This window comes from Vespa velutina, chromosome 2 (genome assembly GCF_912470025.1).
Source record: "Vespa velutina chromosome 2, iVesVel2.1, whole genome shotgun sequence".
NCBI lineage: Eukaryota > Metazoa > Arthropoda > Insecta > Hymenoptera > Vespidae > Vespa > Vespa velutina.
In genome coordinates, this window is record NC_062189.1 from 3,410,598 (window position 1) to 3,436,160 (window position 25,563).

The window sequence follows — 25,563 nt, forward strand, 5'->3', positions numbered from 1 at the left end:
TTTTATCCTTTTTCATTTTTACCGAATTCATAAGAATTTTTTTTATTACATTTATTTTGTCAGAGTAGGGCAACAATTTTTTTTTTCTTTTTTTTTTTTTTTTTTTTTTTAATAAAAAAAGAATTACAAAAAAAAAATTAACACAAATACAATTAAGTAAAATAAAAATATAATACAAAGAAAAGTGAATAATAATTTAAAAAATTCATGTGTTGTTATATATATATCAATTTTTAAAAATTAATTCTAATCTATCATAATGGAACATTCGCAGTCATTGAAGGTTAGAAGGTAGACCTTTATTACAATTAATTTATGATAATCTTTATTACAATTATTTTTATATTAAAACAAAATAATTTCTTTCGTCATTTTATTTTCATCTTACCAACCTTAACAATTGTGAATAATGTATTGAAAACTTTGCACATAATAATAAATTTGACACAACTCGACAGTGAATAAAGCTTTATTCTTTGATCATTCATTGGTTGCGTTCAGCAGAACAAACAATTGGATTAAGGCCTTCATACATGTATCAACGTAATACGTGATATGTAAGCCATAAGAAAATCAAAGTGGACCATTCCATTTATTCATTCTCTCTGTATTGTCGTCAGAGTCAAAATGCAAAATTAAACAAAATATTAATAGCGCTTACGTACAATAATTTATAGTTTAGGTCTTGCATCTTACTAGATACATATTAGAGCCTTGACTAGAAGAAATCATAGGCTATGTTTAAATCTTTGATAGATGCATTTATATGATCTTAATCGTATGCTGTTAGCAAAGTCAAAAAATGTAGAGGGAAATAATCGACTCTAATTAGTGGATTTCTCATAGCTTACAACTTGCGAAGGATTTCCTTACATCTTACATATTATGTCTTTCATTGATACTTATTCTGTTTATTTACAATGCGTATTTACGTATTCTGCTGAACGCATCTTTTTGTACTATATATTTGAAGCAAATGTAAACTTATCTTATATTTTGATCAAACTCTGCATAACATATTTTTTGAATAAATATATAAAATAATCTATCGAATGAAAAGTCAAAATTACTTAAAAAAACACATTTAATAGTATGTTAATCCTATTGTTATTTTTAAAAAAATCATTAATAATGGATCTAATACTATTTATCATATTGAATGAAGATCTTAATCTAAATCAAATTTAATTTAAATTAAACTAAACTAAATAAATAAAACTTTTTCATTTATTTATCCTTATATTCAATGTTCTAATGATTATTTTCTATGTACATTACTTTATAATTCTTATGACTATCTGCTACATATACGTCACAGATATTAATAAAGATGAAATATTTCACGAAAATACTGTACACATTGCAGTATTATATTATATACAAGTTCTAAAGATCTAATTGTTTAATCATTTTTAACGTTTACGTAGCGACCAATAAAAATTCATTATCTTTATGAACGTATATACTATTTGATAAAAGATTGTCTTATTTAATACAGATTAAGTTGGCAATGGTATTTTATCTAAACATAGGGATGTCCCGTATTACTTGCATTATCAATAATTCTCTTAGTTGGAATATGTGATTTCCTTGTTGTTTCAATTTATATAATATGTTTTATAACTGACGATATTGTTATTGATTCGTTTTAATACATAGTACAAAAAGAAATATTTTACAAAGTTTTAGAAGTGTTATTTTGTTATTAATATTATTCGTAGGTTAAATCAAGATAAATTATATATTATATTTCATCACTTATATGTTATTAATATGTTAATGAATTATACGGTGAATATATAACAGGATATATCATCTATACATATATACAAATATTGAGACATATATATATTTACCATATAAGTAAATAACTAAATATATTAGAATTTTTACTATCAAAAAGTTGCATAATATGGATAATAAACAAGTAACAGAATGCATAAGAGAATTTAAATTACGGCAACAGTATCCAAGCATAGCTCCGAAACAAAAAAATATAAATCTACCAAAAGTTAGGGTAGAAACAAAGACATGTTTACAATCATCACCTAGAAATACAGAATGTACGTTACCCATCAATGTACAAAAAAAAGATGGATTTCATAAATTACGACTAAAATTACCAAGTGGTAAAGATTTAGGAGAATTTAATGTACAAATGTTGTCTTTTAATAACAACATTGTAAAAAGTAAGACACTTATAAATCAAACTAAATGTAAAAATTTAAATAAATCTATTATATTATCAAATATAATGTTAAAAGATAAAGAAAACAAGTTGGTAACTATTGTACCCCTTCGATGTACGAATGTTAACAACAATATTAATATATCAAAGTTAGATAACACAGTTTCTTCTAAAAAGGACAATAGTAATATCGATGAAAAATGCCAAGTTAAAACTGTTTTTTTAAAACATATTGTCACTACTGATAAAAATCATAAAGAAGGGCAAAATAAAAATACTACAAATATGGATATAGATATTATTACAAATAATGAATGTTATAAGAATGGAGAATCCGAATGTAATCAGATTCCAAAAATAAAGTCAAAAGATGTTTTTTTGGATAAAAGTGCATTAGAAAATATTAAAAAATTAGGAAATACAGATTCCTTGTCGGAATTATCAGAAGATGTAATTTCTGAATCTGAAAATGTTATTGATACATTTTCAAATCAATCTGTGAATATGTCTAATAATATAATTAAAATAGTAAACAAAAATTCTGATTTAGGTTATTCTATATTTGATGATAATGTATTATTTAATAATACAAAAAAAGAATTATATTTATTATCAATGAATAATGAAGATATAGATACATCCTTTGAAGAAACTCCAAATACTACGTACAATAAAAAACAGATTAAAAATATTTCTGACCATCAAAATATGATTGAACAAAACATAACTGTACATGATAATGGAATAACATTATCAAATAACTACATTACAATAAAGGATAATTATGATGCAAAACATAATAATGATTATGAATATAGTAATGTTCGTAATGATAGTATTCCTGTTGTCATAGCAAAAAATGGTCATAAACATTTTAAATCCCAAAATGTCAACAATCATTCAATAAAAAATCATTTTGATGATAATATACCATTACAAAAATCATTATCTTCTAGTTGGAGTACTCTTAAAGATATAGTGACTATAAAAGATGAACAAATGAGAATTAAAGCATTCAAAGCCCTTGCAGATTGTATTGTAATAAATCAACAGACTCCTTCACATTTACCAACAGATTTAAAAACAGTATGTGACATTAAAGTACAAACAAACAATTCATTATTTGAACCAAAGAATTTTACTAGTAAAAAGGAAAATACATTTGGTACCCCAAAAATAAAATTAAAAGAATCATATCCTGCAAACACAATAGAAAATTCAAATACAAATTTATTGAATGATATGAATGAAAATTCAGTTTTTTCACTTTTCAATCAATCACCAGAGTCTAATATATATCTTGAAAAATTTACTGATGATGTGTGTAATAAAAATAGTGGTGCCAATAGAGTTAAACAAATTCTATTACAAGCAAATCCATTTTATAACAAAATCTTTAAACAATTACAAAGAGACTTTGAAACTGCTGCACAATGGGATGAAAACGGAATGTTAAATATACATAGAGCTGTTATTAGTAATAGAATTTATGATGTTCAAAGACATTTAATGGTACTTGAAGCTTGTAATATAAATATAGACATACTTTCAGAGTCACACGAGGTAAATTTTTTGCAATTTTTTTTGTAATATTAATAATACTTGCATGTAAATTACTTATTGATAATAATTTATGAATTTTTATAAAAGATTTATAAAAGAAATTATTTAGTAAACAATTTTACACATTTATTTGCAGACAAGTTTAGAATTGGCAGTTAAGCATAATGTATCTATTGAAATTGTCAAGTTACTACTAAAAGCTGGTGCAAATCCAGTATCATTAAAACCAATACATGAGACAGCTTTGATAATAGCCAGTAAAACAAATTCTCTATTATTACCAGAACTTGTAAAACATGTTCCATGTATTAAATTACTAAATAATACGGATTCTACAGGTAAATAATTAATAGTATATAAGTTAGCCCTGAAAAATCTAATTATATAGGAATGGATTTTATTATATATTTTTATTTTAATTAAATCGTATATATTTTTTTACTTTAGGTTTTGCTCCATTACATTACTGTGCTCTATATGGTAACTTAAAAGGAGTTATCTCATTAATAAATATGGGTGCTAATGTAAATTTAAAAGAAAACAGATCTGGCAGAACTCCGCTTTTTTTGGCAATAGAAAACAAGCATTCTGCAATAGCACAAAAACTTATTGAAAAAGGAGCATCAATAAATATCCCTAATTTTTCTGGACAAACAATTATTTCATTACCAACTTAAATCGATCTTCTTTATCTAAGAACACTATTATTTAATTATAAATAAATATAATTATAAATAATTTTCTAATAAACATATCTAGATACATATTAAATATATGTATAGATTTATTATAATGTGATAACAATAGAGCTATACTTTTGGTCAGATAATTCCTATGTCTAAGGTGTATCTGAAATTAATAATAATTCTGTGCGTTTCTAAATCAATTTTTTACAGTTATAATAATATGGGTACCTTATTGGTCGAAATTATTTTCGCTTACATAACAAGTATTGTATATTCAATCAGTTTCTACTTAAGAATTCTACTCCTACAGATTAAGAATTTTTTGTTTATATTTCAGAACACAGTACATAAGAATGTATATATTTTAATAAGATAGTATGTGTAGAATTCACATCCTAAGCAAATTGTAAAAATTCCTTGCCAAGAAAATTTTAGAGAAATTAAAATGTATATCTCTTGCTCCCCTTCTGTTTATCTATATCTGAAAAAAATCGTCTAAAAAAATCAGACCTTGAAGAAAACTTCAATCAGATAATCTCATATCTTTTATATGGACGGAATCAAAGTCTGAAATTAGAAGTTTATTATTTAGTGAAATAAGTGTTATACAAATTCAAGGGTATCTCATATATCAACATACTTAGCAGACATAAAACGAGACATCTACGATCAAATCGACTGACCTCTGCTATTTATTTAACACTAATATGTTTATCAGAATATTTAGAATAGAGATGTAGATGCTGAATAGAGATGTAGAAACTGTAGATGCACTTTCCGTAAGCGATAAATGTTTTGACAGTTTCAATCTTAAATATTATCTAAGGTCAACTAAGCATAGGAATTGTAAAAGTTCCTTGCCGAGAATAGCAAAAAAAAGTATCAGAATGTAAAAGAAAAAATTAAGAGGGCAGATAATTCTAACAGATATTTATAGAAGCAATGATAAAGTTTAATTTTGATAATAATAATTCTATGTTATCTGTAACAAAATTATTATATATTATATTACTAATTGCTAGTTTTCTTATATGTTTTTCTCTTTAAAAAAGAGACAAATTGTAAATATAATGATGAATTATTATTATTATACACAGATATTTATTCGTAATTAAAAAATTTATTGATGACTTATATCAATAATATTGTATATTATAAGGTAGCATTATTTTTTACAACAATTTGCCTTTTTGTGGATGTTTAATTACATTAAATAATGGCAACGATATCGTATATAATTAAATTGCACTTGATAATGAAGGTCAAACATTTTTGATAACATGTTATTTTCCAAGAAATATGCTGAGTTGTTTTATAGAACTCCCACTTTTTTATTATTTTCTTTTAGTCGATTTTCTTCAGCTTTTTTTTACTAGTGTTACATTGCACATCACAATGTTAAACGTACTATGTCTCGTCTATCAATAAAGAATTCTTGTGTGTTCATTATTCATTTCTATTAAAACACCTGCAAAACATTGAAAGAGTAAGCATACTTAAATACAGACAATTAGATAATAATAGTAGTATCATTATTTATTCTTTGACTGAAAGTTTGCACAATTTTCTTATATAATATAATTTATTTCTGAAATCGAACATTATGTTAACAACATGAAACGAACGTTAAAAATATGAAAATATATCACATAGAAACGGAGACTTACATTGTATGATTGCTTATCATATCTAATTGATATCATTTAATTTTTATTATGATAGTTAATCAATGTAAAATTATATAGTTTTCTTCGTAAAGCTGGTTTAAATAATTGTTCGCCATAAAGGACAATAGCAGTATAAAATTAATGTGCCAAAAGATCTATAAAGGCAATAAAATGATTTCATCAAAGCTGTCGATTATTTTGATATTTTTGGGATTAACGAGTATGGTTCATACGGAAAGAATTGCACCCAAAGTTAAAACACCTTTAGGAGGCATTCAAGGGTATTATAAAATATCTGCAGATGGTAGATCCTATGAAGCTTATGAAGGAATTCCTTATGCTATACCTCCTGTTGGAAAGTTAAGATTTAAGGTAAAAGTACAAAATCTTTTAAAGAATATTTCTTTCAACTTATAAAATCAATTTTTTCTTATTTATGATTGTATTTTAAATAGTTAAGATTCTAATATTTTCTTAAGTTCAGTTTAAACATTAATGTCCTCTTCTATTTATAATTATTTACCATTCATGCATTTATTTATAATTTTGAATTGACCATATCTTTTTGTTTTGATTTATAGCCTCCACAAAAGATCCCAGCATGGCCTGGTGAACTTTTAGCAACTAAATTTGGCTCTCCGTGTTTACAATATATTCAGATAATTACTGAATCTGAAGATAGAATTCAAGGCTCAGAAGATTGTCTTTATTTAAATGTTTATGTCCCTACACGTGAAAATAAAAATTCTCAATTACCACTATTACCAGTAATTTTCTGGATTCATGGTGGGGCCTTCCAATTTGGTAGCGGAATGTATATAGGTCCTAAATTTTTAATGGATCGAGATGTTATATTTGTCACAATAAATTATCGTTTAGGCCTGTTAGGTATGTTCGATATAAAATTCATTTCAACATTTCCACAGATTATTTACTATTTAGTTCCACTATAGTGTTTCTACATAATAAATATTGTCTACAGGTTTTCTAAGCACAGAAGATGATGTTTTACCAGGTAATATGGGACTCAAGGATCAAAATATGGCATTGAAATGGGTTTTTGAAAACATTGAATGGTTTGGAGGTGATTCTAATAAAATAACACTAACTGGTCTAAGTGCGGGTGGTGCCAGTGTACATTATCATTATTTATCCCGTTTAAGCTCTGGTCTTTTTCAAGGTATTTATATGTTTAACCAATACTAGATTTTTTCTTTTTCTATCCTGTACATCTTTATATAATATATATTTGTTTTATATAAATCTTTTTAATACACAGGAGGTATATCTATTAGTGGTACGGCATTTGATTGTTGGACACAAACTGAAAATTCCTTAGAAAAAGCCAAGAAATTAGGTGCTATAGTGGGTTGTCCTACCAATAATACTCGAGATATGGTGCATTGTTTAAGATATCGACCAGGTAAAACTCTGGTCCATGCAACCAGAGAATTCCAAGTAAATATCATTTTTCTATAATAAATAATACAATTTGATAAAATTACTTTCGAATGATGTAAATTTTTCTTGATAGCCATGGCTTTACAATCCTTTTACACCGTTTGGACCTGTTGTTGAGAAACATGGAGATGCTCCTTTTATTGATCAATCACCAATAGATATTATTCAAAGCGGTAATGTTCAAGATATTCCATGGATTACAAGTATTACCAGTGAAGAAGGACTTTATCCTGTAGCTGGTAGGTTTAAATATTTGAAAGTTATATCAAAATCTACAAAATTGTTTATAAATAATATAATCAGTGTATAAAATATACAGAATTTATTGCTGATGATAGACATCTTAAGGAACTTGATGAGAATTGGAATAGTATTGCACCTTATTTCCTTGATTTTAATTATACCATATCAAAAGAGAAACATGTTGAAACAGCTACACTTATTAGAAACCATTACTTTGGTTCTAAACATATTAATAAAACGACTATTAAATCTTTAATACAAATGGCTGGAGATCGATTTTTCGTATTCGATAGCATAAAAGCTGCAAGGATCCAGGCAAAAGTAAATAAACAACCTGTTTGGTACTATTATTTCACATACAGAGGTGCACATAGTTTAAGCGAAATTATGAGTGGAAGCAAAGAAAACTTTGGTAAGAAAAACAAAAAACCGATTTTTGATAGTAAAAGTTTTCTCCTATGATATGTTATTTACGTTATTTATATTTTTCTTATAGGAGTTAGTCATGCTGATGATGCATTCCTTGTTTTGGACACTCCTTACTTTAATCCAGTGACGACAAGAGATGATATTGATATGCAACAAGAACTAATTGATCTTTGGGTTTCTTTTGCCATAAATAAGTGAGTAGTTTCTGTTCACAAAAAAATTACAATTCATATAGACAAAGAAGAGTAAGAACAATATTCTATAGTTGAAAAAATTATTATTCAACAAGTAAAAGATAATAATTTGTTTATTGATTCAATAAACAACGGAAGGCCTCTTTTCCTCTCATTGAATTTAACATCAAATATTTTCAGTATTCCTCAAATTGGTATTACTGAATGGACTGCAGTGGATCCATCACAAAAAGAACTTCATTTTCTTCACATTGCAGGACCAGGAAAATATTATATGAGTAATGATACTAATTTAAAAAATCAGGACTTCTGGAATAATATCAATTTTAATGAAAATATGTCAAAACGTAAAAAACACTTAAAAGAAGATCTTTAAATCATTTTCTAATTTTTTTTTATATTTATATAATATAGAGCTGAACATATCTTCTGTCAGAAGAAAAGTACTTAGTCTATATTTGTTTATTTCCATTTATGCAATAGCTCAGAAAGCTCAAATATACTTACTTTGTCTAGTATCTCCAAAAGTATAGTTTTAATAGTCATAACGTAAATATTAGAAATATTATGGGAGTAAACATTTTTTAGGAAGAACTAAAAAAATAAATAATTAATACTGTATGTTAATTTATTTATTTTAAACTAATTTAAATTAATTATCTCTGATGTGAAGCATGCTATTATATTTTTAAAAAAAGGAGTAAGAATGAAGATAAATATATATTTTTATATCTATCTTATGGAATTGTTATAAAAATGATATATATCAAGTGAAAGATATTGCTTTTATAGAGGCTGTGTAAAGATATTAAAAAAAAATAATTAAAATTAAATAGTTCTTTCAACAAGGGTACTGTTAGATTTTATAAATGACTTGAATAATTTTTATCCCCTTTATTAATTGTACCCAAAAATAAATATTTAACGACAGTATTTTATTATTTATTTAATTATTTACTTGAATATTCCATGTTTTCTTACATATTTAACAATTCAAATAAATTGACATGAAATTTATACATAAAAAGGTATACTGAAATATATGTCATATTTATTGAAAAATCTAAGTAACATTACTAAATATCTTCAAATCAAAAGTTTTGTTAAAAAAGATCTATTGATGTGCAATATACATAATTATTTTGTGTATACTATTTTGTGATATATCATCTTAAAGACTTTCAAAAACCTAATATTTATTTTGGTTTTGTAACTCATTATAATATGTATATATACCAGAAATAAATATTAATACGTAACTCAATATGAAGTGCAAAATACATTCCAATGTTATTTATCTTTTGGCAGTTACAGTCCTTTAGCTAGAATAGTAATAATAATAATTAATATTACAAATAATATCGATCAACAGATTTTATGCCGTTACTTTGCATTACCGCTGTTTGCTCTTATAATGCAGTATGAATTTGAAATTAGTATGCATTTGAATTTTTCTTATGATTTAAAAATAGTTAAGTAATATGTTTTATTATTGTAATGATGATAAATTCTTGCAAGTAGAATAATAAATCTTTGGTTATACAGTTCGAGAACACAAATAGCTCATATAGAATGCTGTTAAGAGCACCATGGCATGTATGCGTGTAAGATGTATTTTTTTCTACATGCAATTAAATAGAACCTTCAATTTCTATTCAACCAAGAAATTGCTTTCAATATGAAATATGCTAAAGTTAGTGTATACAAAATTTTATCTCTTTGTTGCCGTTGTAACATTTCCAATTCAATCGCCATGACTCGACGATTTAATTTTCCCACTTGACGGCGTAAGTGTTGTACTTCTTCATTAGGTGGAAGAGATACATCTACTGAACTGTAGGATGGTGTTTGTTCTCTGAAATATATAGTAAAGATATATATACATTGTGGAACATAAAAATATAATTCTATATAGGCATTCACTTGTTTTTTTTAATTTTTAGTCATATCTTCAATTTATTTATATAAAAATTGTGTATACCTTCCACGCCTAACAATCTGTGTTTCTGTATTAAATTGGGGATGTATCCTAGATGAGTCTTTAACTTCAGTAGCAAGTAATGTTGGATCTTCTTCATCAACCGTAGGAAAATAATGATCATCCAGCGTTAAGATTCTTGGTGGTGTCTTAAATGAATAAAGAAATACGGATATATAATTTATATTAATTATTAATTTTTGCCTTTCATCATAGAAATTTCTTTTATATACCTGAACTCTAATAATATTTGGCTCAGATGGCATTACAGCATTTTCTAGAGTAATTTCTCTTGGCGGAGCTTTTGTACCAATATGTTGCTCCTGACCTGTTTAAATAATAGAAATGAATATAAAGTAATATAATTAAGTAAAAAAAATATATGGAAGTAGTACTTACCTACAACAAGAATCCTATCAGGTACATGCATTTCAAGCTTCTCATTTGAGTTTGCTTGATTCCAAGCAGAACCATTCATTGTTGAAATATCTTCATCTGTATAATCACCACTTACTCTAATACTTTTAGGAACTCTCATTCTCTTATTAACGTCCAAAGTAAAATTGGGATCATAAAAATTGTCAGCTTCTCCATTAAAACGAGCAGGTATATGAGTTTTTGACATTGTCACTGAAAAATAACTACATACAATCATATACAATTTCATAATATATAATATTTAATTAAGAAAAACATCATCACTTGTATTTATTCTGATGATATAAATAAATAAAATCTTATAATAATAATAAAATAAAAGAAAGCTTTTTTATATAAATCTAATATTTTAATTAATTTCCATGCTTATGTAAATAAGGAAAAGAAATGATAAGTAGTTTTAAGTACATATAAGGAAGTACAAAGCACAAAGCACAATGGTGTATTTTTAAATATGTCATCTAATATTTGCGTCATTTTTATTTTATTAAAATAATATTTTTTAAAGTTAATATCAACTTACACAATGTGATACATCGCATAGAGACATGAATATTAAAGGTTAAACACTTGCTTTATATGTTAAGTATATTTTTTCAATACGTAAATATATAACGAACGACATAACCTTTGATATGATAATCGACAAATTACTTGCGATTCGTATAACAATAAAGGACAAAGATACAAATTTATTTTCGTTCACATCGACAGGGAAAACTAGTAGGAAATGTAATAAATCATAGTTGAATCGTAGTCAAATTAATATACATAATGTGTAAGTATCAAATATAAAAGTTACCTTCCTCACCCTTCTGGATCGTTAAATATAAAACGTTCAAATGAAGTCAGTTGCAAGTCATTTTCGATAATATTCATTTGCGATTTATCGAAATCGATGTGTATAATCGTTGGACATACCGCGAAAAGTGCGTATTCTTAGTTTAATTCTATAATCCGTTTATATGAAACTATACAAAACTTTAATAGGAATTCTGTTATTTTTACGACAGTGTCTAATTTTCCTGAATTAATAGATTAATAGTTCAATTAAAATTAAATACTTAAATTATTTAATAAATTTGTCGAAATAAGTGAAAATTATTATAAAGTAAATTGACGAATAAACTATTATATGTATTTTTATTTTGAATAGATTCTCCAAGTTTTTATTTCATGATATTTATAATTACATATTCTGTATAGATATCTTGTGTATATGTTTAATGCAATAACAAGAAAATTTTAAAAACAACTATGATTGGAAAATAAATAAATGTATAAATTTTTCCAAGAACAGAATTATGCAATTATCATTTTTCAAAGATATTTTTGAAGTAACTGGAAAATAAAATATTTTTGGTATAATGGAAAAACAAGAAAAAATATCGAAATCTAAAAAAGATACTTTGGTTATAGATCTAACAACTGATGATGATAAACATATACAAGCATCAACGAACCCTTGCATTTCACAAACCAAAAAAAGAAAAATTTATAAAAATAAACGATGTCTAAAGGAAATCAAATATAAACGTAAATATACTACGCTTCAAGATGTAATAAAGAAAGTTACAATAAAAACCACTTCTAAGCCCATTTCTGAAATTATTCCAAACGCGAATAATAGTGTTATAATTATAGACTCAAGCACTGATAATATTGATGTAGAAGATCCAGTGCCTAGAACGTCAGTAGAAGAAAATGCTAAGAAAGAGATAACTTCTGTGATTCCAGCTATAAATTTGTATGTCAAAAATACTACTCTTTTACATTCTAAACATAATACAGATAAAAAAGAAATTAGTTCTATAACTCAAACTATAAATTTGCATGGTGAAGATATTACTGTATTACATTCTAAATATAATACAGATAAGAAAGAAATAGCTCCTAAAACTCCAACTATAAATAATTCTGAAGAAAAAGAAATAAATTCTGTAACTGAAACTATAAATTTGCATAGTGAAGATATTACTGTATTACATTCTAAATGCAATACAGATAAAAAAGAAAAAATTCCAACTATATATAATTCTGAAGAAAAAGAAATAAGTTCTGTAAATCAAACAATAAATTTGGATGTTAAAGATATTGATGTATTACATTCTTGTTATAAAACAGATTTGTGTACTAGTTTTGAACAGATATCTGATAATATTATAGACGTTTTAAGTGAAGATTTCAGTCAATATTTCAAAGACGTAAGTATGTTTTTATATTGTGCTGTATATAAAATGATAATACATAAAATTATAACTATTTTTAGCCATTTGACATATCTTTTAAAGAATCAAGTAAAAAAATTGAGAAAAGATTATCGAATACTAAAAGTATAAAGGATTTAAAAAATAAATGTCAGCCAATATTGAAAAATTCTAAAATGTTAAGGAAAGATTTTGTATCTTCCAGTCAATTGAATGTTAATAAGCTAGAAGTACAAATAGATGAAATTAAAGTCACTTCGAACGATATAGATATTTCTCTTGTAATTACTAAAAATTCAAATGGAGAAGCAGTTAGCCGTTTTTATTGGTGGGATGCATATGAGGATATATATAAACAACAGGGAATTGTTTATTTATTTGGAAAAGTTTACATTGATTCCATTAAAACATGCTATTCTTGTTGTCTGTCAATAAAAAATTTACCAAGGAGAATATATCTTTTACCAACAAAATATGTATGTAAAATGATAAAATTCTATTATAAATCAATTATTAAATATAATATATTTTCATTTATATATTATAGTTTAGAGATTCATTTGATGACAATCCAAGATCAACTACTATGGAAGATGTATATAATGAATTCAATGAACTTGCAAATAAATTAGGTATAAAAGAATTTCAAAGTCGACGGGTTTGGAAAAAGTATGTTTTCAAAGAAGATGTACAAGATTATACAGAATATTTGGAAATTCTATATCCAGCAATATATCCAGCTATAGATTCAAATTATACTGGTCTTGCTATAGATAAAATTTTAGAAACTACTATATCGCCTCTACAATTATTACTTCTGGAAAGAAATATCAAAGGGCCATGTTGGTTAGAGATCAAATATCCTATAAAAGATCCATCTGACATCATTTGGTGCAAAGTAAAAGTATGTTTTTAATATATATAGCATAAAATAACTCACACAGAATATTTAATATATGCATAAATGTAAATTATATATAATTTTATAATTATTTATATTAATATATATTATTTTTTAAATTTCAGCTGATTTGTACAAATATGAAGAATATTTCTGTTAGTGTTGATTCTCCAAAATTGCCATTGCCAACAATGTTAGTTGCTACATTAAATATTTGTACATGTCCAGATAGAGAAACTAAACAGAATCAAATATTCATGGTTGTTATTCTTTTACAAAATGAATACCAGATTGTCAAAGATGTACCAAACCCACCTTTTAAACAAAGTTTTTGCTGTACGTTTATTTATTAAAATGTACATATATACAATATATGTTTATTATATAATTTAACTAAGAAATGTTTTTATATTTTCTATCAGTGATAACTAATCCAAATGATGCTCTATGTCCAAGTGAAGCAGATCAGCTGTTGTCTAATATTTCAAATACTCATGTAATAAGATGTGAAAATGAAAGTATCTTACTGGAACAATTACTTCAAATAATAGAAAAAACTGATCCAGATTTATATGTATGCTATGATTGTAGTTATCAATTTGAATCATTATTACATAGAATGTTTATTTTAAATATAGAAAATTGGAGTAAACTTGGAAAAATAAAACATTCTACATATCCTGTTACTAGGGTAAATATTATAATTTATGTTTACTAGAATAAAGTAGAGAAAAAATTCATATAGTATATTCTTCATTTATTTTAAATAATATTTAAATTTTTAGATAATAATTAATTAATTTCAATTAATAATTAGGTAGTAATGTAAGTAAGTATATAACATTATTTTTTTTTAGCAAAAAACATTTATAGATCGAGCAATATCTGGCCGTCCTATATGTGATATAAAAATTGTAGCTAAAGAGTTAAAAGTAAAAAGCGGAAGTTTTGATTTACAATCTCTTTGTACAACAGTAGGTATCGAAAATATTTTTACGCGATTATAAAAATATTGTTCAATTCAAATTTATTTGAAATTTTTTATTATAGGTATTAAACAAGAAAAGTAATAAATCCAAGGAAATAAAACCTGAGGATTATTTTTTATACTACACTACAGAGAAAGGGTTAGAAGATCTAATCAAATTCACATTTGCAGACGCATCAGATATTTTATCTATAACACTTCAACTTAATATGATTCCGTTTGCAATAGAACTTACATGTATATCTGGTAAATATAATAAATTGTATGTATATAAACAAATATCTATATATTAAAGATATTAAAATTATAAATGTGATTTTACTTAGGTAATATTTTATCAAAGATATTAGCAGGAGGCCAAATGGAAAGGAATGAATTTCTTTTATTGCATGCTTTTCAGGCAAACGATTATATATTACCAGATTCTTCAAAAATAAACAAAAACATAGAAAGTGGTGAGTTCATCGATAAAGAATTTGTTCATACTCTAATTATATGTTGTAATCATTTAATTTTATATTCTAATATGAATATAAATCACTGAATACAGAGATATCTGGAAAAAAAATATCAACTCATGAAGGTGGTTTAGTTCTTACTCCAATAAAAGGATTTTATACTAAATTGATCTTATTAATGGATTATATCTCTTTATATCCTAGTATAATAATAGAATATAATCTATGCTTCAGTACAATACCTGGAGCAGCATACACTGATTATAAGGTAAAATTTATGAATTCGCTGGTTTTATAATGATATGCGTTAAGCATTTAAAATTATATAGTATTAAATGGCTAATTAAAATAATATTTAATATATAATTTGAATTAATATGTACAGGATTTAAAAATCCCAGAATCAAATTCAGAACTTGGAGTTATCCCAAAAGAGATACGTAGACTAATTGAATATAGAAAACAAATAAAAAAATTAATAACATTGTCAGATATTTCACCTATTCAAAAAATGCAATATAATGCAAAGCAAATAGCCTTAAAGCTTATGGCGAACAGTATATATGGTTGTTTAGGTTCACCACATTCCAGATTTTATGCCAAAGGATTAGCTGCTTTAATTACATGTTTGTTAAAATAATAAATTATTATTTAAACAATGTGTGTTTGACAAAGTGAAAAATATATATATATAATTCTTTTTTAGCAAAAGGTAGAGAAATATTATTAAATACAAAACATTTAATTGAAAATATGAAATATGAGATCATTTATGGTGATACTGATTCTATAATGATCAAAACTAATCTTCTTGAGTACAATGAAGTTATTTCTATTGGAAATAAGGTAATTTTATAAAAATATACATAAATCAGTGTAATTCATTTTTAATATATTTATAATTTGATATTATTTAAAAAGAAAATTTTTTTGATTATATTAATAAAATAGATTAAAGAAGAAGTAAACAAATTTTATAGAAATATAGTAATAGATATTGATAGTGTATTTCAATATTTATTACTTTTTCAAAAAAAGAAATATGCAGCACTTGCAATGAAAAAATTATCAAATGGTCAAATAGAATTATCGCAAATACATAAAGGTATAGAAACAATACGGAAAGATTGGTGTCCAGTATCTGTAGAAGTTGGAAAGTATGTGTACATTTAAATCCTCATAATATAACTAATATTTAAAACAGTTATAATGTCAAATACTTTTTAGAGATATACTGAACAATATTTTTTCTAATCGACCACATGATATGAAAATAAAAGCAATTTATGAAGTATTGCAAAATGTTTCAAAAACCATTAAAGAGGATCAGATACCTTTATCGTCGTTCATAATATCTAAAGAACTTTCTAAAAATCTTAATAATTATCATGATAAGGGACACCCACATATACAGGTAGCCACAAGATTATACAAAAGATATGGTAAAATATGGAAAGCTGGAGATATTATATCTTATGTGATATGCCAGGTTTATTCTTTGTTTATTACTTCTAAATTATATATTCAATTAATTATAAGTTTGTAATTAATGTTAATTATTATAGAGTGAAACGGATAAATCCATTACAAACAAATCATACCATATAAATGAATTTAAAGAAAATAAGTCTCTAAGGATTGATATTAATTATTATTTAAAGAAACAGATATTACCTATTGCATTAAGAATTTGTGAACCAATTGCAGAAGTAGATAAGATATTGTTAGCTAAAAGTTTAGGTACTCTAATGATATTTTAAGTACTATGTAAAATTCTGGAGTTTACTGTTAGAAAGAATACGGGTCCAGTAGAACGTTCGAATTTTTTGCTTTAAGTGACTTCATATGACACGTTCTTTCCTTATTGGAAAAAAAGATCAAATTTATTAATCCGATACGTAACAAGGAGAGAAAAGTGTTAAATATTATTTATTAATCGTAATACCCACCTATGTCGACTCGTAGGTAAATTCCTGAATTCTACATAGTATAATATATTTTTCAAATCATCAAGATAATTAATTTTGATTTCTATTACTAAATAGGTTTGGATAATGCAAATGAACATAAAGGAATAGCATGTACATTAAATAATAATAAAAAGGAAATAATGATGACTACAGCCAGATTTAAGCATTGCAAAGCTTTAACATTCAAATGTATCAATGAAAATTGTCGAAGTGAAATTACAATTAAAAGTGTTATGTCAGAATCTGTGAGTAATTTTATTTTATTTTATTTTATTTTATTTTTTTTTTTTTTTTCTTTTTTTTTTCTTTTTTTATAAAAAATCATAAAAAAAATTATTTTTGCATTACATATGATTATAAAATGATTATTTTAAACTTAATAGATTTATATGTTTTACATATATATTATTTATTGCAGTCTAATGGTTATCAACTTTTTTTGAACACTATATGTTCTAATAATAATTGTAGAATTCCTTTATGGAAAAATATAAACGTTATATCTAATGAATTGGAACTTAATATAAGACAGGCCATAAATATGTATTATTCCAATGAGTTGAAATGTAAAAACCCTCTATGTTCTAATGTAACCAAAAGGCTTCCATTATATTTCTATACAATGTATCCCAAATGTGATAAATGTAATGAATCTTTTTTATGTAGGAAAGTGAGTATATATTAATTTCGTTATCGTAAAAAATACTTTATAAATATAAAAGAAAGAAAATATAGGAACTTTGATCTGTTTGTTACAGTATACTGAAACGGACCTATATGATCAAATATGTTTCTATCATGAAATCTTTGATATTAATTGTTTGCAAAATAAATGTAAGTATATATAAGTGTATAACTATTTTAAGTATTTCTTTTTTCTTTTCTTTTTTTTTTTAAATTTGTTATTAATACCAAAGTCGATCTTATTATTCTAGTTTCGCTGGTTAACTATCCAGAGGAAATAATATCAGTATACAACACACTTAGGAATATTGTTAACAAGTATTTGAAATGTAGTTCATATTTAATTGTGAACTTTGATAAAGTTTTTCAAAGTAAATTTATAAAATATACAGTGCATGATTCAGATTATGATATTTCTTTAAATGATTATGCTCATATGGAGAATAAACAATTGTAAATGTATTTTATTAATATATATATATATATATGTTTGTTTAACTTGCGTATTTTTTAATTTATAAAATATCTTCTCAAAGCTTAAATATTTATTAAAAATCAAATTGAATCTTATAATAATATAACAAATGTTATTAATGATTGGTATATAATATAAAATATATTACAATATATATAGGGTTTGTGTGCACGCGCGCATAATCCTAAATACAAATAGGCCTCTATGGCTCAGCTCGATGTTCGTGTACATTAACTATTTAACTTGTTTTTTATAAAAAGCATTTAATATTATCAATTTCAAAAGATCATCTATGTTTAAAATAATACTTAAAAATTAGTTTTAATAGACATATGAATCATGTAATACATGAATTGTACATATTGTTACGACATTGTGACTATTTTAATATAAATTGCTAAAAAACGATACAAGATATAACGTTAAAGAAGGTTCTATAAAGATGGCATTTAATTTTATTTACAAATATTGATACAACATACGAACTGACCACAGATAAAATTTTTTCCATGTGGTAGTGTACCTTATCATTAGGTTGTCGATTCAATACCTTGCATGAACATATTGCACAATGTATTGTTTGTTTTATAATTTCTTATAGACTTTCAATTTTTATTACACTTTTGTTGTTTATAAGAAGTGGGATGAATATATTTTCTTTTTTCACTAGAAAAAATTAATATATAATATATAACAAATGCTACTTAAACCTCTGATGAAATTAACAATCATGCTTTTCTATATCAATAAAATTATAACAAAGTTTTCTGTACACTGCTTGCTACATAATGTTTGCTTCAAACATTTTTTTTTCTTTTTTTTTTTTTAAATAACTTTGTTTTATATTGTAAGATTTTTTTTTACAATTCATTTAACTTATCGTATTCTTTTTCTATATTGTCAGTTGTAATGATCATATAATTGTATACAGTAATAATTTATTAATGTGTACAATTATATTTTATAACTTTCATAAATACATTCATTTGCAGCAGTGATTGCACATAAGTAAATATAATAAATTTTTCTTTATCCCAATTCGTACATATATAGAATATACAATAACTGACTCTTCTCAGTTGTAAATAGCAAAATATATACATCATGAGTCATACTATCTTTTTTTATAATATAATTTAATTAAAAGAGTAAACTACAATACTCTGCAAGCAATTAATGAAATCTAATAAAATTATTTATATCTAATTATTTGGTTATTACCAAAATGTGATCTCTTAATTATTTTTATTTTCATGTAACATTATATCTGGATATTTTGGAAAGTCAACAGCATCAACAGGATTTTTTACTTTAAAACTAGGAAATAGTCCTGTCATACTAGTTCTGGTGTTATACCCTTTGGAATAACCATCCCAATGGTTTCCATAAACTTCAATTAAATCACCGGTCTTCAATTCCAATTCGCCATTCTTTCTTGGTTTATGATCCAAAATAGCTACATGAGGATGTGAATTTTGTCCACCGTAATAGTAAATATCATCCAATGATGCAAACTTATTGTATGCATCTGGGTAATAAGTTTGCATTAATTCATATGCAACTCTACATACTTGTGAACTAAATGTACACACTAGATAATCACATAAGGATAAAAGATGTATATCTATAATTATTCCTTGTAAAGATGAATCTGAATAACGTTTTGATACTGATGCTGTTTCAGCTATTTCTGGATCACCAATAATTTTATAATTAGGATAGCGATTTCTTGCTGTTGTAATTACTTTTGGGTCATCACTAGCCAAAAATACTCGTTTTACATCTGGCTTTGTCTCGAGTTCATCAAAATATTGATCTACCTTAGTCATATATTCATCTATATCATGATATGCTGCTTCAGTACCGACTTTATCGGTTCTACGAACATGAACGCCAACAATAGGTTTTTTGAAACCTAATTTTTCCTTAGCATTATCTAATACTTTTTGCATACTATCCTGAGGCCGCATCAAGTATTTTAACACCTGTCCAACCCACCAAACTAATGGATGGCCATGAAGCTTCTTCAACCTTTCTGCTATATCTGCTGGTACACTGGGAGGTTGAAATTTTGGTTTAGGATAAACATTATCCACGATTGGCAAGGAAATAACTTGCTTAGAAGGATCACCAGGCCAATTAGCATGAGATACACCATTTGTAGATAAACATGTGTCACTAAGAGGTTTAAAAACTGATTCCCAACCTTCTTTACGATATCTCCAGCCTTTTGATTTGATTACAAGCGTTCGTTCCGTTCCATAAGCGACCAAAAAGCAATAAGTGATATGATGTATCTGTAATTAAATCGTTTATCACATATATATTCAAATACTATGGTTTTACTTTGTTTTTTATCACAACTTACTTGGCAACCAAAACCACAGCCTTTATTTAAACTGCATATTAACTTCTTTGCTTTATTACAATCAGTAGGATTTTGTAGATACCTCCATAAAAAAAATATATATTAAATGCATTATAGTTTCAGTAGAAATATTTGAAATAGTATTCTACCTTACCTAAATCGACTTTGAACAAGATCCGATAATTCTTTTGCCTCTTTTTTCCGCCAGTCATTATAACCATCAGCTTTTGTTAATCTATCTAAATCCATAATAAGAGACTTCTTATGTTCCCAAATGTTACTTACGGCATCTTGAACTTCTTTTTCTTTTTGTTCAAGAGTAAATTCATCTATGTGCTTTTTGAATTTTGTTAATTCAGCACTCATGTAATACCTATAAAGCAGTAAAGTAAAAAACATTATTACAACAATGTTAATCAATTAAATTAAATTTTTTTTCTCTTAAAAATAAAGTATATACCACATTTCCTGTACATTATTTCTTATTCTACGACGTAATTCTTCATATTCTAATGAAGGTATATTATGTTTAGATCCAACATGCTGATCTAATAGATCATAATAAATTGAAGCTCTATCGGCTCTTTCTTGAACAGAGCCCAAATGATCCCCTTGTATAGATTTTACTCCATCCCTAAAAATTATATTGATTTACATAATATAAAACTGTTATAATATAATGTATATATGTATATATATTTAATACATACCTTAATATAATATTTTTTAGACCGTCATTTTGCTTCTTAAGAATCTCAAAATCATTAATCATTTGTGCTAAACGTTGAGCATTTTCTTTATTCGTAGGATTTCCATCTTGTGACGATATGGAATTTGTTTTGAAGACATGTAGAACTGATATAATTAATATTAAAAGCCATGTAGCTAGCAAAGCTATTCCTAATTTCCCTAGCCACCCAGGTCTCCCTGACCAAAATGTTGCCATTCTAAATGATTGGAATGAAAATCTTCCATTTATTGCATTTCATCACATCTGTAATTATATTTAACTTGAATTATCTATCAAAATTAGAAATAATTATTATATTACATAAATTTATATTATACCATTTTCATTATCAATTGATAATATTTACTATTTTTTTAAAAGAACATATAAATACATGTCACACAAACAGAATTAAATATTTTCATTAATGTGTCTTCTACTCTGTGCCAAGATAATTATCAATTATTTATTATCTTTCTGTAGATACGCAATAAATATCACACATAATATAAAAAATCATAATACTGTATAGATATATTGAATACTTAAGGTAAGCAATTCGCCATAAACATTAGAATGTATTCTCGTTACATTATCACATAAAAAATCTTGATTATTATAGATTATGCTTATCACATAATCGTTATTTAAAAAATCAATCAAATGTAGAACTTACAATTTTAAGATCAAATGGGTAGTAGCCCTATCATAGTATAATTACTTCCGCTTTTGCGTGCATGACAGCGCCATTACTTTATATCATATGTTATTTTCATCGTTTTTAGTAGATTCTACAGATTAAATGTGATTCACTAATATCGTTAAATAACTGTTTCTTTAACATTGAAAATGACTCGACTTTGGAACGCATAATTAGTTACTAACCATTTATGTCATTTATTATTTTAATGTTTTTTTTATAGAAGTTGTTAATGTTTTGTATCAATAATTATTAGGACTATAGATAAAAATTATCACTACAAAATGTTTGATAAATAACTTTAGAATTAATTTTCTAATAAGCCTTAGCGTAATAATTACTACAATTTTTGTTACATGTTTATTTTTTAGAAAAATTTATGAAAACTTCAAATGTTATTTCTATTGGCAATTGTGTTATAAAATAAAAATGATATACAACCAATGTTATTAAATATTCTATAGTTATTAACACGTGTAGTTTTATATAATCTCTATTAATTTTGTGAACATTTAATTGCATTAACCAATCAGCGAATCAGAAAAACGAATGATCTATTATAAATTTGTAAAAGGAACATATCTCAGTGTATTTCATTCGTCTAAAAACAACCAATAAAATTATAGCATTTTTAAAGAACTATAATGATTGGTGAACGCTAAACGTATATATAAAAGCGAAAGAAAACATTGAGAATCGCAATCTTATATTTTTCTTAAGATGGTTAAGACACATATATATATATATATATATTACTGAAATGATTCCTATCGATATAAAACATAAGATATAACGTACAATCAATATAAAATTATTTGATAATAAAATAGTAAATAAAGAGAAAATATATTTTATAATTAACGAAAGAGAAAAAAAATAAATGAAAAATTGTGATAAGTATAAAAGGAAAGAGAAAAATTAAAGGTGATTACACATATTGTTTCTTTCGACAAAGAGAGCTTTTTGAACACGGAAATCCGCCCTTCTTCCCCTCACCCCGCACCGTTCTTCCACTTACCCTGAAATCGCGCAGGATCCTTGCGCGCGAAATACGCGTACGCCGGTGTACGGACGTCGTGTGCTGTGCCTCGCTGTACATACCTGTGAATAGTGTATTTTAAGCCTTAGTTTTTAACGAAATCTGTTATAAGTGAAGAACGTACGCGATACGAAAGGGGAAACGGAAAATAGGTTAGAAGGAAAGAACAAATCGATCAAGTTTTCTTCGGAACGATTCTTGCATTTATGTATTTATATCGAAAGCTGAGTGCTTCGCTATAGATCCTTTCCCGCCGAGGTAAAAATTAACATACACGCGCGTACGCGCGCACGCACACACACACGCACACACGCACACACACGCACATATATATATATACATATACATACATACATACATACATACATACACACACACACAGAGCATATACAAAAGAAAAAGAATAGAAAAAAATAACGAATCAAGTCTTCGTATAACATAAAATATACAATAAATCATCTCATCCTCGTCTCTCTCTCTCCCTCTCTCTACCTTCTATTATTTCGAGTTGGGATTAACATTATTATATTCGATCACGGCGACGAATGGAGGATACGGTTTTTATTTAACTTTTCTTTGGCCTTCTACCTCATCTTATCGTGTTTCCCCTTCGCTTTTCTCTCTCCTCCCCCCGCCCTCTCTCTCTTTTTCTTTCTCTAATTGTTTTTTCAAGTTTTAAGTAAATCGCCTTCCAGAGCGAAAAATTGTATAGTTTCAGATTAGTTTAGGAATTTTCCATCAACTTTCTGTTCTTTTTTTTCTCTCCTCTGCCTCTATCTTTTACCTTTCCTTCCGATCGACGAATTTTTTTCGTTTCGACCAAGCAGAGGTTATATTGCCGTCATCGTTGTCGTCACTGCTATTAACGGTCATATTCGTTACCTGAAACTTTTCCCAGATAACTAAAGCTGAAGCCGCGTGTATTACACTTAGGTCCTCGCTTTTATATATCCCCTCTTTTCTCTTTTCCAATTCTCTATCTGGGCTGTTGTATATTCTTCGTTGTTTTGTGCGTGTGTATAATACGCGTTCTTGGTTTCACATATATATATATATATATATATAATATACATACATACATATATATATATATATATATATATATATCTATATATACATATTCATACACAGAACAGCGCTTACGTTACGATACAATCTTTCTCTCTCGACTTCAATCGTGCATCGCGTCTCTGTCGATGTTGTCAAAAAATCCGGCAGTAAGCGCGCGCCACAAAAGAGCAGCAGCTGCCATTGCTGGCTGCGGTGGCTGGCGTTCGCTCGCGTTCAGCAAGCGATCGTAAATATATCGCCCTTGGAGTTGTTCCTTTCTTGTCGATCGTCCTCGTTGTATCATCGTCCGTGTTGCATAGTCGCTGTTGTTGTCATAGTTGTCGTTTTTGTCATCGTCATCATTATCGTCCTCGTCGTCGTAGTCGTAGTTATAGTCGTCGACATCGTCATCGTTATTGTCGCCGTTGTCGTTGTTGTGGAAATGACAGGAAAGAGAAAGGGAGAGGGAGAGAGATAGAAAAAGAGAGATGTCACACATTTAACGCGCCACGCGTGGAACATGTTATTGCGGCAGAAACGTAGCGGACATTGAAGAGAGATCACCATCGTGCGTGGTTCGCCCAAACGCCGGTTCTTCGTTGCGGGCCTAACCTTTCGATTTACGGACGCTCGCTTGTGTGCATTTACTCGCTCGCTCATTCGTTCGCACGTTCGCTCGTTCGCTCGGTCGGTCGGTCGGTCGGTCGTACGTAAGTACGTACGTACGTTCGTTCGTTCGTTCGTTCGTTCGTTCGTTCGTTCGTCCGTTCGTTCGTTGGCTCGCTCGCTCGCTCGCTCGTTCGCTCATTCGCTCGTCTTATACTACATCATTCGTACGGCGCGTGTGTGTGCCTGCGGAAGAACGGCTGCTGCGGGTTTGACAGGACGATGAAGTGGCTCGGTGCGAGCACCGCTGGCGCCGGCGGTGAACCGGCACCTTCAATACAACTGCATCATCCTTCAGCGAACGGTCACATACCCACGGTAAGAAAACAATTTTTTTCTCTTTGTTTCTATTATTTTCTCTTATTGTCCTTCTTCCTCTTTATTTCCTCTGTCTGACTGCCTATCTCTTTTTCTCTCTTTCTATCTCTTTCTCTCCCTTTCCTTCGACTCTTTATCTTTTTGCTCTCTCTCTGTCTCTCT

General features: G+C 26.8%; 6 protein-coding genes across 18 annotated transcripts in view; 4 read left to right on the forward strand and 2 right to left on the reverse strand.

The window, feature by feature from the left end:
- Nucleotides 1-1,803: 1,803 nt before the first annotated feature.
- LOC124946671 (alpha-latrocrustotoxin-Lt1a-like) lies at nt 1,804-5,881 on the forward strand. Its single transcript, XM_047487705.1, has 3 exons — nt 1,804-3,751; nt 3,888-4,089; nt 4,199-5,881. Exons 1-3 carry the CDS (start codon nt 1,913-1,915, stop codon nt 4,426-4,428), a joined length of 2,271 nt encoding a protein of 756 aa, XP_047343661.1. The 5' UTR covers nt 1,804-1,912; the 3' UTR covers nt 4,429-5,881.
- LOC124946673 (venom carboxylesterase-6-like) lies at nt 5,787-9,711 on the forward strand. Its single transcript, XM_047487712.1, has 9 exons — nt 5,787-5,923; nt 6,183-6,476; nt 6,686-6,992; nt 7,087-7,284; nt 7,384-7,562; nt 7,639-7,804; nt 7,885-8,220; nt 8,305-8,431; nt 8,612-9,711. The coding sequence occupies exons 2-9, from the start codon at nt 6,246-6,248 to the stop codon at nt 8,805-8,807; spliced, it is 1,740 nt and encodes a 579-aa protein (XP_047343668.1). The 5' UTR covers nt 5,787-5,923; nt 6,183-6,245; the 3' UTR covers nt 8,808-9,711.
- LOC124946674 (transport and Golgi organization protein 11) lies at nt 9,463-11,770 on the reverse strand. Of its 3 annotated transcripts, none has more exons than XM_047487714.1 (5): nt 11,650-11,770; nt 10,809-11,039; nt 10,643-10,737; nt 10,413-10,558; nt 9,463-10,286 (listed from the first exon to the last, which is right to left on the reverse strand). In XM_047487714.1, exons 2-5 carry the CDS (start codon nt 11,032-11,034, stop codon nt 10,076-10,078), a joined length of 678 nt encoding a protein of 225 aa, XP_047343670.1. In that variant the 5' UTR covers nt 11,035-11,039; nt 11,650-11,770; the 3' UTR covers nt 9,463-10,075. The 3 variants fall into 3 exon arrangements, with proteins under 3 accessions (XP_047343670.1, XP_047343671.1, XP_047343669.1); XM_047487715.1 differs by having other exon boundaries at nt 10,809-11,050; nt 11,650-11,721; XM_047487713.1 differs by lacking the exon at nt 11,650-11,770 and adding an exon at nt 11,371-11,604.
- Nucleotides 11,691-21,356, forward strand: LOC124946669 (DNA polymerase alpha catalytic subunit-like). Of its 6 annotated transcripts, XM_047487701.1 has the most exons (20): nt 11,691-11,776; nt 12,267-12,383; nt 12,492-13,051; nt 13,117-13,530; nt 13,602-13,958; nt 14,081-14,291; nt 14,378-14,646; nt 14,813-14,929; nt 15,006-15,189; nt 15,270-15,398; nt 15,494-15,669; nt 15,787-16,027; nt 16,108-16,247; nt 16,353-16,558; nt 16,629-16,890; nt 16,967-17,141; nt 17,447-17,616; nt 17,790-18,041; nt 18,130-18,205; nt 18,307-21,355. In XM_047487701.1, exons 1-20 carry the CDS (start codon nt 11,746-11,748, stop codon nt 18,510-18,512), a joined length of 4,293 nt encoding a protein of 1,430 aa, XP_047343657.1. In that variant the 5' UTR covers nt 11,691-11,745; the 3' UTR covers nt 18,513-21,355. The 6 variants fall into 6 exon arrangements, with proteins under 6 accessions (XP_047343657.1, XP_047343653.1, XP_047343655.1 ...); XM_047487697.1 differs by having other exon boundaries at nt 12,267-13,051; XM_047487699.1 differs by lacking the exon at nt 11,691-11,776 and having other exon boundaries at nt 12,133-13,051; nt 15,006-15,021; nt 15,115-15,189; nt 18,307-21,356.
- Nucleotides 18,583-25,118, reverse strand: LOC124946672 (alpha-(1,6)-fucosyltransferase). 5 transcript variants are annotated; one of them, XM_047487709.1, is made up of 7 exons: nt 24,152-25,118; nt 23,347-23,429; nt 21,609-21,892; nt 21,359-21,532; nt 21,053-21,271; nt 20,899-20,980; nt 18,583-20,827 (listed from the first exon to the last, which is right to left on the reverse strand). In XM_047487709.1, the coding sequence occupies exons 3-7, from the start codon at nt 21,842-21,844 to the stop codon at nt 19,766-19,768; spliced, it is 1,773 nt and encodes a 590-aa protein (XP_047343665.1). In that variant the 5' UTR covers nt 21,845-21,892; nt 23,347-23,429; nt 24,152-25,118; the 3' UTR covers nt 18,583-19,765. The 5 variants fall into 5 exon arrangements, with proteins under 5 accessions (XP_047343665.1, XP_047343663.1, XP_047343666.1 ...); XM_047487707.1 differs by lacking the exons at nt 23,347-23,429; nt 24,152-25,118 and adding exons at nt 22,305-22,419; nt 22,514-22,816; XM_047487710.1 differs by lacking the exons at nt 23,347-23,429; nt 24,152-25,118 and adding an exon at nt 22,514-22,817.
- Nucleotides 23,336-25,563, forward strand: part of LOC124946670 (pumilio homolog 2) — a 61,986-nt gene continuing 59,758 nt past the window's right edge. The window contains exons 1-2 of one of the 2 annotated variants that reach the window (XM_047487703.1): nt 23,336-23,625; nt 24,953-25,401. In XM_047487703.1, the coding sequence (XP_047343659.1) occupies nt 25,306-25,401 (96 nt within the window). In that variant the 5' untranslated portion in view covers nt 23,336-23,625; nt 24,953-25,305. Of the gene's footprint in view, nt 23,626-24,521; nt 25,402-25,563 lie in introns of those variants that run through there. The other variant, XM_047487704.1, reaches the window with a different exon arrangement.

Excerpts from the sequence above, each read along its gene's own strand:
- LOC124946674 (XM_047487713.1), bottom strand. Across the intron at positions 10,738-10,808 it reads TGATAGGATTCTTGTTGTAG|GTCAGGAGCAACATATTGGT; the intron begins GTAAGTACTACT and ends TTATTTAAACAG. Across the intron at positions 10,287-10,412 it reads CAGATTGTTAGGCGTGGAAG|AGAACAAACACCATCCTACA; the intron begins GTATACACAATT and ends TATATATTTCAG.
- LOC124946669 (XM_047487696.1), top strand. The coding sequence starts at position 12,215 with ATGGAAAAACAAGAAAAAATATCGAAATCTAAAAAAGATACTTTGGTT. Across the intron at positions 15,190-15,269 it reads AGAACTTACATGTATATCTG|GTAATATTTTATCAAAGATA; the intron begins GTAAATATAATA and ends GATTTTACTTAG. Across the intron at positions 16,028-16,107 it reads ATTAGCTGCTTTAATTACAT|CAAAAGGTAGAGAAATATTA; the intron begins GTTTGTTAAAAT and ends ATTCTTTTTTAG.
- LOC124946673 (XM_047487712.1), top strand. The coding sequence starts at position 6,246 with ATGTGCCAAAAGATCTATAAAGGCAATAAAATGATTTCATCAAAGCTG. Across the intron at positions 7,285-7,383 it reads AAGCTCTGGTCTTTTTCAAG|GAGGTATATCTATTAGTGGT; the intron begins GTATTTATATGT and ends TTTAATACACAG. Across the intron at positions 8,221-8,304 it reads TGGAAGCAAAGAAAACTTTG|GAGTTAGTCATGCTGATGAT; the intron begins GTAAGAAAAACA and ends TTTTTCTTATAG.
- LOC124946671 (XM_047487705.1), top strand. The coding sequence starts at position 1,913 with ATGGATAATAAACAAGTAACAGAATGCATAAGAGAATTTAAATTACGG. Across the intron at positions 3,752-3,887 it reads TACTTTCAGAGTCACACGAG|ACAAGTTTAGAATTGGCAGT; the intron begins GTAAATTTTTTG and ends ATTTATTTGCAG. Across the intron at positions 4,090-4,198 it reads AAATAATACGGATTCTACAG|GTTTTGCTCCATTACATTAC; the intron begins GTAAATAATTAA and ends TTTTTACTTTAG.
- LOC124946672 (XM_047487709.1), bottom strand. The coding sequence starts at position 21,844 with ATGGCAACATTTTGGTCAGGGAGACCTGGGTGGCTAGGGAAATTAGGA. Across the intron at positions 20,981-21,052 it reads CTTGTTCAAAGTCGATTTAG|GTATCTACAAAATCCTACTG; the intron begins GTAAGGTAGAAT and ends TTTTTTATGGAG. Across the intron at positions 20,828-20,898 it reads GCTGTGGTTTTGGTTGCCAA|ATACATCATATCACTTATTG; the intron begins GTAAGTTGTGAT and ends ATTTAATTACAG.